Here is a 13,027-nt window from a genome sequence, read left to right as displayed (position 1 = left end):
AATGATGAGCTGCTTTCAGTCACAGTTAGACTTGGTTCAAGCGTCTAAGATGATGATGTTTTGTTGTTGTTTTGTTGTTGTTTTGTTTTGTTTTGTTTTGTTTTGGTGGTTCAATCCCATCAAAAGTGAAAAAAGTGAAAAGTCTTGCTGTGCAGACGGTGTAGTACCAGAAACATTTGACAACTGGTGTTGTGAAATAACAAAAGCCCGTCAAAGACATTTCGCCGACAGACAGGAGCTCGGTGTGCTGAAGGTGCAGGTTACAACGTCCACTCTTCTAACGTGCGCAGAGATCAGCGGCGTTGCGCTGCGCCCCGGAGAAACCTTCGCCCCCACCTCCATTTTGGAATGAGTTGTCACGTCCTCCTCACAGCCGAGGATCGCGGTCGATTCGACGCTGAACGGGTGAAAGTTGACCTGGGCGGTGTCGTACTCCCAGGCTTGTCTCATGGCGAAGTCTGTAAAGGATTTGTTTGTGATGGACAGCTGGTGATCCACATGGTTTTTGTAGCTGGCTGTGCGTAATGACGCGTAACTAGTATCGTTGCTGTTTAAAGACGGAGGGGAGTTTTGGCCTCCTGCCCAGCCGGTGTTGTCGCCACAGCCGTCCTTGACACGGGAAACTGTCCCCTTTAGTTTCTCGCAGCCTTTTAGGAGCAGGTTCTTTCGGCATAGAATGTACACCCAGGGGTCCAATATGGGATTAAATGAGGCGAAGCGGATTGCCAACATGTCGCTCCTGTAGTCAGGCTTCCCCCCGGCCGAAATGTAGGCAGGGTCATATATTTGGTTTACAAAGATTCGCACCTGTCACACAAGAACAACACAGAGAATGTTTGTTATCCTGTCATTGTATCAAATATTAGCAATAACTAGAGGTAAAAGAAAAGAAATTTTAATTAGATCTTTTGTCCTTACCACTAAAGGGATGGAGCAGACCAGGAATACGATGGTCATGAAGATCATAAGCCAGAACATTTGGATCTCCGCCGCTGAAGTCACGGATGATAGTCGGGGGAAGCGTCTACGGGAGCCTCCCTGCTCACACAGCTCAGTCCGGACTATTCCCGTCCTCTGGTTCATCCCCACCAGCGACCTGCACACCGCCAAATTACACAGAAGTGTCACTGCGATCAGCACCAGCATCACGCCGCCGTACAGAAAGGAGTAGCAGGCTCCGAGTGGATCCATCGACCTCCAGTCTAGGAAGCACCAAGTGCCAGGGAAGTGTCTGACGTGCTGGCCGAAGCCGAAACTGGGCATAATGCACAGTACAATGTTAGCCAAGTAGGTGACCAGGAGCGCAAATCGCGCCATTGTTCGGTCTATATGCTGGGAATAGAAATACGCATGATTTATGGCTAAGTATCTCTCCACGGCCATAGCGCATAGGATGGACATACCGGCTGAGCCGAAGAAGAGCATGGAGAAGGAGAAGAAGTGGCACAGCAAAGTTCCTCCTGGCCAGCGGCTCGCCACGTATGTAGCGATAACCACCGGACTGGTAAAGCACGTCCCCAACAGATCCGTGATGGCCATCCCGCAGACCAGAGTGTAGAAAGTGGTTTCCTTTTGTTCCTTTTTGGAGACACACAGCACAACTATGGCGATGAGGTTTCCGAGGACTCCCACGGCGAACATGGTGGCTGAGGTGACCAGAGACTTGGACTCCAGCCTTAGCGCAGGGAACGCACTGTGGTTGTGGCTGAGAGAGAGATACAGCGGCTCAGAAACATTAGTGTCCAGTTCTCCAAACGCAAAGGAGTCGTTGATCATTATTAAAACTTATGGTGCACGAGAGTTAACGCACGGAGACTTTGTATTGTGTTTAGAAAACTTATTCTGGAAACGCACAACCCTAAGGCCACTCCAAATAGTTGATCTGCAAAAAATACATCCTGAATGTTTCCGAGAGAACATAGAGTGAATTACACTGAAGCAACTGTTCTGTCCAGTTTCCAGAAGTGTGTTTGGCTCCCTGCGCGCCCGCACGAAGGTGTGTCTGTTTGTGTTTCACGCCGTTTGGTGTTGCGGGTATTTAAGCGGTGTGCTGATGTCAGGAGAGTGACGTGCGGACTGCAAGCGCTCCTTTCCAGGTTTCCCAGGATAACGTTTCTGCAGCCGAAGCGGTATCGAGGGTTCATTTTCGACTCTTCTCATTGTCTCGCCACTTACGAGTCTCAGAAGAAAAATGCCAGTGGCGTCAACTTATTAAAGCCTGGAGTCAAATACAAACATCTGGTGTCATTAGACCAACTGCAATACCTTCTGTTGTCCAATCTGCTAAAATACATTTTATAATTAGCTTCGCCACCAGGTCTGTTATTTCTCTATTTTCACCATCTACCGGGAATTGCACATTTGCTTGTAACCCTATAATATCTGCTCTGGATTCATGCAATATTCCCAATTCTCAATTATCTCTGGGCTCATGGAGGGTTGTAACGATATGAAATCTGCCACACTGGTTAGTTAAAAAACGATTTTCTTTAACTCATGTTCCACAAAATAAAGACCCAGAGAATGAAATGACAAAGATGACTCGTGTGTCTGAAGCTTCAGCACCAAGGTCAGCGCCTTCGACGCAATCTGAACACTTCACCGCAAACTCTGTATTTAACCCATGAACAGATCATTACGTTCCAGCTGATGAAGTTGATGTGTCTGGGTGACATGAAGACAGCCAACCTCTCTCTAAAACCGTATCACCCAAATACCTGCAGCATTCAAGGTAGGCCTGTTTCTAACCTGGTGCAGATGTAATCTTGTTTGTGTCCGCTGTCAGAACAGGAGCCGTATACGCAGCCCGGTGGAAATACAGAGAGCACACATAACGCCATAAATCACACTGAGTGCAAAGCTGCGCATGCCTCCTCAGTAGAAGGGGAGCAGTGGGAATAAATAGTGTCAGTGTTACTATTAGATCTATTTATCGCCGTGCAGCCTCTCATCTGTATCCGTGGTGACCTCCGGGTACTGTCACATGAACGCGTCCTTCACTGAGATGAAACGGTTTCAATCAGAAGAACGAAACACCTGAAACCTTAAAAAGTGTTGCTTTTGTTTGTCAGGTCATGTCAAATAAATAAATTGGAACAGCAAAATAAAACATTTTTAGGGTGTTTTGTAGATTTCCCTTCAGGGTCTCTTGAGTGTTCTGCGCACTTCTGATCGTCCGCTTTGCAAAATGTGTCCGACAGACTAAATACACGGATGACTTGTACGTCTAATACAAAGCTCTACAAAGGTGTCAGCCAAGGAGAGCTTTCATTTTACGCTCTGTTCTAATAGGCTCTGTTCAAAGCGTTTTCGTCAGTAAATCTGAGTCCAGAGTCATACATTATTCAAACTGGTGGTGCAACAGTCCCCTTGTATGAGCTCAAATTAGTGGTCAGGTTTCTGTGGTCGGTTTTTATATCATCAGCCAGTGTTAAAAAGGGAAGTTGCCAGTTTTTCTTTTAATCTCGGACCAAACGTACACACCTGAGCGTAAAATAACCAGGACGCCTCATCGAATTGGTTGACTAAATGCAAGCCTATTAAATAATAAATAAATAAATAAACATTATAACAAGAAATACATTCATATTCTCCTCTCTGACTGACAGCAAATGAAGATAAGAGGGGGTGTGTTTTCGTCTTTCTTCCCACTGAATTGAAGTTAATCCTCAGTGAAGTGGGAAATTGCTATCAGCCTTATCATCCCCACCAAGCACCCAGCCTTTCTCCTTCCTATCCATTTTTCATAACCCTTTGTGAGTCTCATGATACCATTCCATCGCTTTTTCATTTAAGAAAAATACCACAATGCAAATATCCTCAGGGTTCACAAACGACATTATAATTCCGGGAATAATCATAATTAATAATTCAGACATTCTCGGACTGAAATGCCACTGTGGCCTAGGGTTTGTGTTTGGGTCTCTAACTATGGAGCAAACTTTTTTGTTTTTCTTTATTATTAATAAAACACTTGTCATGTCAGACAAATCAAACGAAAAGACCAGACTGCGCCTATAAGTCTGTCAAACAGCTCCATCCAGCAGGCAGTCAGGATGTTAAATTCAAAACGGCACTTAATGTGATACTTGATAGCCGTGTCCTCACATCTACCGGTTATGAACCACACGCTACACACACACACACACACTGTTCTTTTTCTGTCTTTGTGGGGACCTTCTTTTGGCATGATGCATTCCCTGACCCCCTTTACCATCTCAAGTATGTGCCCAACCCTAACCATAACCTCTATGTAACTTTTACTCTACAACCAAGTCTTGAGAAGGTGTAACGCTTAAAAAGTTGTGGAGCCCAGCGAAAGGGGCCCCGCAACGACAAAATGGCCCCATGCAATACTGGCCCCCACAACTTTATAAAAACAGGACCACACACACATATACACACACACAGCAGCAGCATCAGCAGCACCACAATAATCTAATCAGTGGAAATGAAAGGATTCATCATATACAATGGCGGTAAGGTCTGTCTAAAGGTAGACTGTGTGTCCGAGGCCGGGCCTCTCCGTCTCTGTCCTTCTAAGTAGATTCCTCTCCTCCTCTCATGGATCGATGCCTGCTGGCTGTGTGTGTTTGTTTGCGGATGACCGTGAGTTAGAGTCTGTCCGCTCTGCTGTAATAACCCAAAGCTATCAGACGTCAGTGGCTCTGTTGCCCACGATAGAAATAACTCTCTGTGTGTCTACACACACCCGGGGGGATGGCCCACGCTCTGAGCAGACATGAACTCGGTTTAATGAGGGCTCCCTTTGTGTGTGTGGTTATTTATATATGTGTGTGTGTGTCACTGTTATTGTCGCCCGACACATATATAGGATCACTGGGGATTCCCCCATTAAAATGAAAGGACTCTAATATGCAGTCTCCAAGGCCGATGTAATGCTGACACACACAGATAATGCTGGCCGTACAGAGAGAGAAAGAAAAGGTTGTGATATATGCTGAAATCCCACTTGGTGCCTTAACGGTGTTGATGGAGTGAGCACTCCGGTTCTCACCGAGCAATAACACGGAAAAGCTCCGGAAGATGCTCACTGCTTACTGCACACAGCAAACTATAATCAATCGTTTGTCTTGTGGGGAATCAAATTGCATGTTAGCTATTGATCTGCATGACATCCCTCTGCAATCATAAAGAGTAATTATGCCAGGTTGACTGCTTCCAAGTTATTGCCATGTTATAGTTAAACTGTTCTCCAGCCCGGTTTAAAGGAAGGGTTTGACGTTTTGGGAAATACACTTATTGGATCTCCTTTTTAAATCAGAAAGATTATACCGCAGGTTCAGATTACTTTATTTGTACCTGCTAGTCCAGTCATCCATCTTGAAAGATTTACTTTATGTCTTGTTTGTGCTAAAAACAATATTATTAGGCCCACAGCAATAACTGCCTGAAGACATCACTGCTCCTATAGCTGAGAAATCATCCAGCACATAACCTCTCATAAAACTCTGATGAAACCAAGTCACACTTAGGATACTGCACTTAATAAACAAAGTAGATACACTTTAGATGTGCATGTAGGCAGATTTTCTACACAACTACTTCGCCCCGTTGTCAGTTTTTCTCTATGCTAAGGTAAGATGAAAAAAAAAAAAAAACTCTTTGTTTCAAGGAGATGCGAGCTAGTGGATAGAGAAGCAGATTTGAGATTTGGTCTGTGCCTTGAGCAAGTGAGCACACTGGGCTGATGGGTTAACTACAGAGGGATTAATGAAGGATAATAAATAATATAAAGCTCCATGCTGACCAGTGATGGAATCTGAAGCCATGTAGATTTCAAAGACAATTTGCGTGCACGAATGACAACTGAGTGTTCAAATCTTTGTCTTTTCACTCATTGTTTCCATCTCTGTCTAAAAGGATTCAGACAAACCCACGCTTAGTTAGTCACAGCTGAGGTTTATGCTTCTTTTCTGTGGGCCAGTATTTTATTGTTACTCGCCTCATCCCCTAAACAATAAATGCAACGCTATTATAACTCATGATTTCTATATCTCCTTAAAAACACATGCAAATAACTGTAGGGCAGACTTTTTCAGGAACGCATTGCCTTTCCTCTGACATATGTGAGCACCTGGGGAATCCACAGCTCCTATGGAAGAAAAATTTGCCTCCAGTCTACAGGAAAACCATTAATGTAGAAAAAAGTGGAGGTTTTTGTACCCCCGTCATTTAATTGTAGTCTGATAACAAGCCTGAGGCGAAGTAAAGGAATCGGATACAGTATGATGTCACAGAGCTGGTGACGTCTGCACCACTGCTGTAATTTGATGGTGATGCTTCTAAGCTGTGCGCTGATGGTGGCATTGCGCCGCTGCCGTGTCATCATCCAGCTTTATCAGATTGTTCTTCTCCCACCATTGCTGCCTCTCCACACAGACATCCAGTCATACTGCTGGATCTGCTGCAGCCTGCCAGGCTCATTACACCAGGGAGGCTAAGGCTCATATCTCTCTGAAACCCACTCTCCTCTCTAGACCTTTCTCTTTTGTTCCCGTACTCCAATTAAACCTTTGATTTCAGTCTTTTTCAGTTTGTGTTAATTCTTCACATGTGTGTGTGTGTGTGTGTGTGTGTGTTTTCTGTACTTGTGTTTAGTATCAAACTTGCTGGTTTACTCCAGGGAAGATTCCTGTTGACTTGACATGATCAGTGATCATCTTTGTGTGCATGCTATTGTTCATTGAATTATTGTGATAGGCCGCAGGGCCCACACGCATCTGTTCCTCCCACGTTAACAAACACACCTAAACACAATAACTTCATGGCTGTTTTGTTGTGTACTTTTCGGCACTAACATCCCACACATGATTTGCTCTTAATCTGAGAAGGCCAACCTGAGAAGGCTAACCCATCTGTACCTTTCTGTTTTTCTCATATGTAATAGCTGGGAGCTCGTTGTGCAGCTCATCAGCCGCCTCTTCTCTGAATACGTTGTGTCAGGGTGAGTTCATGTGATGTAATATTGCTTATAAATTATTGTGGTATTGTGATATATGCCAAATGAAAAAAATACATCAAAGTCAAACCCTGAGGGCTGATATTTTAGAGGGTTTAAACATATATTAGATTTTGAGGATACCAGCGAGAGGAGGAAGTAAAAAGGATATTTACATTTGTCAGATGGGTTTGTCTCTCATTGCTGGCACTACTGGTTCCAAGAGAAATTTCATCATTATCTTCCTCATTTAGTGGAGACTCCCCCACACTACCACCCACCCACCCACCGTCTCTCTTTATGTCCCTCTCAGTGCAGATGATAAACGGCTCACACTGCTCACACAGAATGCAGCCATCAGTGTTAATGGTGCTCCACATCATGTCTTCTCACAATGCATCAGGTGGCTGCAGGATATTGCACATTTCCATCATGTGAGTCACTGCTAATACAACCGCACTGAAGAACGTAATGCTCATTAACAGCAGATGTATGCCAGATTTCTGAATAACAACAGTTTCACAAATATGTGTAAGTTTGCTCCTCATCAGTGTTGCACAGTTACTATTTGGTTGTACACAAAACGTAAGTTAACATTTCTTGATGAGTACATTGAGGACATTACATGAGAATGTGTTTTTTAAATAGTACATATTCACACAGTACAATTCAGTAAGTAATGCTAGGAATAATATTTATTCTTTATGTTAAGAATAACATCAAAATAATATACTTTTTTTTTCCAGTAAAAAGTATATATCAAAAATATTAAATTAATAATCCCAGAAATGTGCTATTGATTTTTTACCAGTTGCAAGATGGAAGTGCAATAAACATAGTCCACACATGAACAGGCCTCAACAAACACACAAAAACACCTCCTGATTATTCCAAAATTGCCGATTTACGTGTAATTTTCATGAATCACATGGTTTTGCTCAGAATTTAAGCCAACGTGGACAGTTCTTCAAATGGCCACTGGAGGATTTCTCTAAATGTGAGTAGATCTACATAGATCCTCATTCTTTAACAACTTTGCTTGGTACTTAAAAAACATGTACAGTTTTGTTTTATCTGTAGTTAATTTATCCACAGGGTGTGTGGTTGTATATATATATATATAAAGCTCCTCACCATGCACGGGGGGGGGGGGGGGGGGGGGGTTCACCCCAAATCCAGCACCCTGAGACTGTACACTAAGCGGAAAGAGGGAGGCTGAGGACTAGTGAGCATCAAGGCTACTATACATCAAAAATCCAAGAGTACATCAGAAAAATGGCCACTAAGGATGAACTGCTAAGTGAATGTCTCAGGCAAGAGAAACCCGATAAGAGTGCAGAGGAAGAGGAGCAGATCACCTGGAGGGACAAGCCCCTACATGGCACGTAGCACCGCCAAATTGAAGAAGTGGCTGATATCGAGAAGACCTACCAGTGGCTGGAAAAGGCTGGACTCAGAGACAGCACAGAGGCACTGATCATGGCAGCACAAGAACAGGCCCTAGGTACAAGAGCCATAGAGGCCAAGATCTACAAGAGTAGATCAGACCCAAGGTGCAGACTATGCAAAGATGCCCCCGAGACAGTCCAGCACATAATAGCAGGGTGTAAGATGCTAGCCGGGTCAGCGTATGTGGAGAGACACAACCAAGTGGCTGGAATAGTGTACAGGAACATCTGTACCCAGTATGGAATAAAAGCACCCAAATCCCAATGGGCTGCACCACAGAATGTGGCTGAGAACAACAGGGACAAGGTGCTGTGGGACTTCAGCTTCCAGACTGACAAACAGGTCCTGGCTAACCAACCGGACATAGTGGTGGTAGACAAAGAGCAGAAGAAGGCGGTGGTGATAGATGTGGCGATACCAGCAGACGCCAACATCAGAAAGAAGGAACATGAAAAGGTTGAAAAGTACCAAGGGTTGAAAGAACAGCTGGAGCAGATGTGGAAGGTCAAGGCGAGCGTGGTCCCCATGATAGTAGGAGCACTCGGGGCAGTGACCCCCAAACTGGGGGAGTGGCTCCAACAGATGCCAGGAACAACATCAGAAGCCTCAGTCCAGAAGAGCGCAGTCCTAGGAACAGCTAAGATACTGCGCAGAACCCTCAAACTCCCAGGCCTCTGGTAGAGGACCCGAACTTGAGGATGACACAGATACCACCCCAAGAGGGTGAGAGGGACGTTTTTATATAAATATATGATAATGCCAGGTTGCTGGCAGTCACATGCCCTCCTTAGCCCCACTTACACCTCTTGCTCTTTTTTAGCCATGGGTTAAGCGGCCAAAATTCACCACACCAAGCTTCTAAACTGCTCTACAGGAATAATGTGTTTGACGTCATGTAGAGTTGGTCCATCTTGATATCTGTACCTCCAGTGTGAGGCAGGACAGAAAACATAACTGTCTTTTTCAATGAATAGTCCTTCCTCAAAACTAAAAGCTGAAAATCTGTGAATCCAATGTTTTACTCCTTTTGTTTTATGTTTTGACAGCAATTTGTGTGTATGAACAAGTTCAGTAATTTGTGTTTCATTATACAACTTGCCACACAGCCGGACAGCTGTGGGATACAAGCCAGTATCTTTCATGAACAAGATTCAAGAATTATTTTCTCCAAATGAATTTATAGTGGAAGGGAAACAGCAACAACCCACACTAGCCTTTTGTAAAAAGCAATTCTACACCTGTTTTTTTATTTTTCTCTTCCCAAACCTTGCTATTAGCTTGACAAGACATAAAATGGACTGTCCAATAAAAATACAGAGTGAAAAAGGTTAACAATCTGTGATTGGGTATTCAGTGCAAAATGGGTTCTTCTGTGAAATTAAACTACTCTTGTAGACAGAGTGAACACCGCCCACTGCACACTAACGTATTATCAATGTGCCATTTACCAGCATTAGTAGGAGCCATCTCACCTCGTCTTTCTTCCAGTTGAATCTCCAAATGATACTTGCTACTACCTTCGCAGTTTGCACTCTCCATGCTATAACATTTACTCTTGATGTCATTATGGCGTCTTTAAGTATCGCTTTCACACACACATCGAAATCGACTGAACACGGTGAGGGGAAGAAATCGCATTATCCCCAAGACGTGGAAAAAGAAAGATTATTAAAACCTGCCTTGTGAGGGATTAGTATTGGATTTCATGTCTTTATTATACACCAGTCACATCATCTTTCATTGTGGGGTATGAAAACAATATTATGATTTTTCTGTATCAACACTAACTCCTGAAATATCTGTCTAATACAAATACAACACGCAGACACACACACACACACACACACACACACACACACACAATGTTTGAACTGTTGTTCAAGTCCTATAGCCCCGATGTCGACATCCCACACACTGTCCATGCAACTTACACTCCTGCTCTCTCTCTGTGTGTGTGTATGTGTGTGTTCTTGTACAGCTATCTTTCTGAGGACCAGTTTCAGTTTTAAACTATCGGAGTGAGGACATTTGTGCAAAGTGGGGCTATTTTGGCCAGTCTTCACTTCTTTACAAAGCTATTTGAGGGTGAAGACTCTGTTTCTCTGTTTTAGGATAAAGGTTACAATTAAGTTATGGTTAGGATTAGGGTAAGGGTTAGGGTTAAACACTCAGCTGAGATGGCTGGGTTAGATGATGGGGTTAGGGAATGCATTATAGAAATGAATGTCCTCAGAAAGATAGCTTTATATAAACATGTATGTGTGTGTGTGGATGTCACCCTCCCACAGAATATCTACTAGAAAGTCATTACACATTTAACCCTCTATGGCATGACTTATATTTATAACATGACATTCATTTCATTTAATGGTTATAATGATGATGTAATCGTGCACACCTCAACAACATTAATGTTTATATTTCTTTGTGCTTTATCATAATTATGAGTTCCTCTGTGTCTCCACTGAGCTTAACTAGGAGAGTTTAAAGGACCAGCTTTGGGGGGATATGAATATTCTCTTTTGGTCTGGAGAGCAAGACAGATGTAAAGATCAGTGTCTTTTGCTGTCGAAAAAAGCTAAAGCCAGTAAATGGTTAGCTTAGCTTAGCATCAAGACAGGAAAGATGATGGTGAAACAACTAGCTTGGCTCTGTCCAGAGGTGACAAAAACTGCTTGTCAGCACCCTTAGCTAAAGCCCACCAATTAACGGTGTACATCTAAGACATTTAATCTAATAAAAACTGAAGCAGTTTGGTTGCCTGGCAACCTCGCAGTGATGGTGACAACATCCTATTCAGGCTAAAATCTCAGACCAACTCACTTAACTAGTGAGCTGCTGCTATTTTAGCATCCTCTTCCCAATCTTTGTGCTAAATAGACAGTACATGTATGAAGAAACCTTTCTCACGTCATTAAACTAGGCTAAAATCATCCACGCCACTGAATCGAAAGCTTTAAACAGTGGAGCTCCTTGCTCATGACTGAAAACACTATTACCAGCCTAAATTTCCATTGAATGCCAACTCCTCCACCAAATCAAAGCTGTCTTCTGGCCTTTGTTTGGTTTGTACTATTTACGAGAGCAGTAGCGTATTGATCTTCTCAGTTATGGCTAAAAGTGAATCAGTGTATTTCTGAAATTGTCAAACAATAGCTATGAAGTGGGTAAGAGGGTGGGTAAACATAAAGACCACTAAGATTACTGCTATTACAATACAACTGTTTTGAAGATGACTGTTTAATCCAGCTTGAGTAAAGGACGGATTTCAGAAGAAAATTGTGAACAACGGTATGATTAAATCTATTACACAAACAGACAGTTTCACAGTTTTGTCAGTTCACTTATTACTAAGCAGGGACGTATTTTTTTTCTATTTAGAATTATTAAATTTGATACTTTAATGTTTATCAAACCTTTAAAGATGGGGAAATGTTAATGTGAAAATATGCTAAATGTGTCATTTTCAAATGTTTAATCATTCAGTGTGAGAAGTACCCCTTTGAAAATGTATTTTTCTCTTTGTGCAATACAGGCCTTAGATTTCCACATTACACACTCTTACAGTTACATATGTGCAGGCTACCAAGGTGTCACAAATCTTGTGTACAGGTACACAACTTAAACTGTTCTATCAGGTCAGCTCAGAGAAACCTTGAGTCGATGAATTTGAAAACAGTGTCACTGTATGTACATTATTCTGAACAGTGAAGCTCAAACATTTAAAAGAAGGAACAATGACACCAGCGCCAGGGTAAACCTCCTCAGATTTGAATGACGTTTCCTATCTTCATGTGATTTAATTTACTGTCACTAATTTCAGCCCGTAAACGCCCTTGGCAGCAATAAAAGTATCTATGACTTCAACACTAAACTCAGCATTGTGATGGACAAGGTAAGAGATGTTCACACCCCACATTTACAAGTCTCATAAACAGATAAGTAGCCACATCACGGAGACTTCCTAGGCGGAAAGATCAAAGTTGAGCTGAATCACTTTCAAAGGCAATTAACAGCGTTTTTGAACCATCTGTTTAACAGAGCGCCTGAGTAGCCACAGAAAAACAGAGATGCTGTCCCACAGGCAAACTAATTAATTGACAGAAAAATAAGCAGTTTATCTGCCATCACTCCCATGTGGCATGATCCTCTCCACCGTCAGAGCTCCCAAAAAGCCATGAGACTCCACTAATTGAAACACGTGACTCGTGAAAAACAAGTCACAAACCAACGTTTGCTGCAGTCTTCTCTTTGTGGAAGTGTCACAGTGCTCTTTCGAGAGTCAGCCAAACAGAAAATCTTGCTAATGTTTTCATGAAACATCTCACAATTGGTCTTTAATGCTCTTTACTGACTTTGATTGGAACTGAAACCTTGTAGTACCTCTCAGTGTAGTTAACAGACTGTCAGCTCTCTGCCAGCACCTGTGACAATGTCACTGGCATAAGAAAAGAAAACCAACACCTCCATGGTTTTAAGCTGCACTTCTGAGAGAAATTTCAAGAAAGTAATTAGTTGTTGTTCCAACTCATTCTTCAGAACATAAAATGTAAAGGCCATCTTTTTATTATGTGGATTAAAGGACTAATTTCATCATGTGAATTGATTTATCAGTCT

General features: G+C 42.7%; 1 protein-coding gene across 1 annotated transcript; it reads right to left on the bottom strand.

The window, feature by feature from the left end:
- Window positions 1-210: 210 nt before the first annotated feature.
- On the bottom strand, window positions 211-1,947 carry ptger4c (prostaglandin E receptor 4 (subtype EP4) c; the record flags this gene model as incomplete). Its single annotated transcript, XM_084546079.1, has 2 exons — window positions 919-1,947; window positions 211-807 (listed from the first exon to the last, which is right to left on the bottom strand). The coding sequence occupies exons 1-2, from the start codon at window positions 1,774-1,776 to the stop codon at window positions 211-213; spliced, it is 1,455 nt and encodes a 484-aa protein (XP_084402205.1). The 5' UTR covers window positions 1,777-1,947.
- Window positions 1,948-13,027: the final 11,080 nt, after the last annotated feature.

The sequence above is a fragment of the Chelon labrosus genome, assembly GCF_963514085.1.
Source record: "Chelon labrosus genome assembly, chromosome: 6".
In the NCBI taxonomy this organism is placed as follows: domain Eukaryota; kingdom Metazoa; phylum Chordata; class Actinopteri; order Mugiliformes; family Mugilidae; genus Chelon; species Chelon labrosus.
The sequence above is the reverse complement of the archived record's forward strand: the minus strand, read 5'-3'. Positions and strand labels throughout refer to the sequence as shown.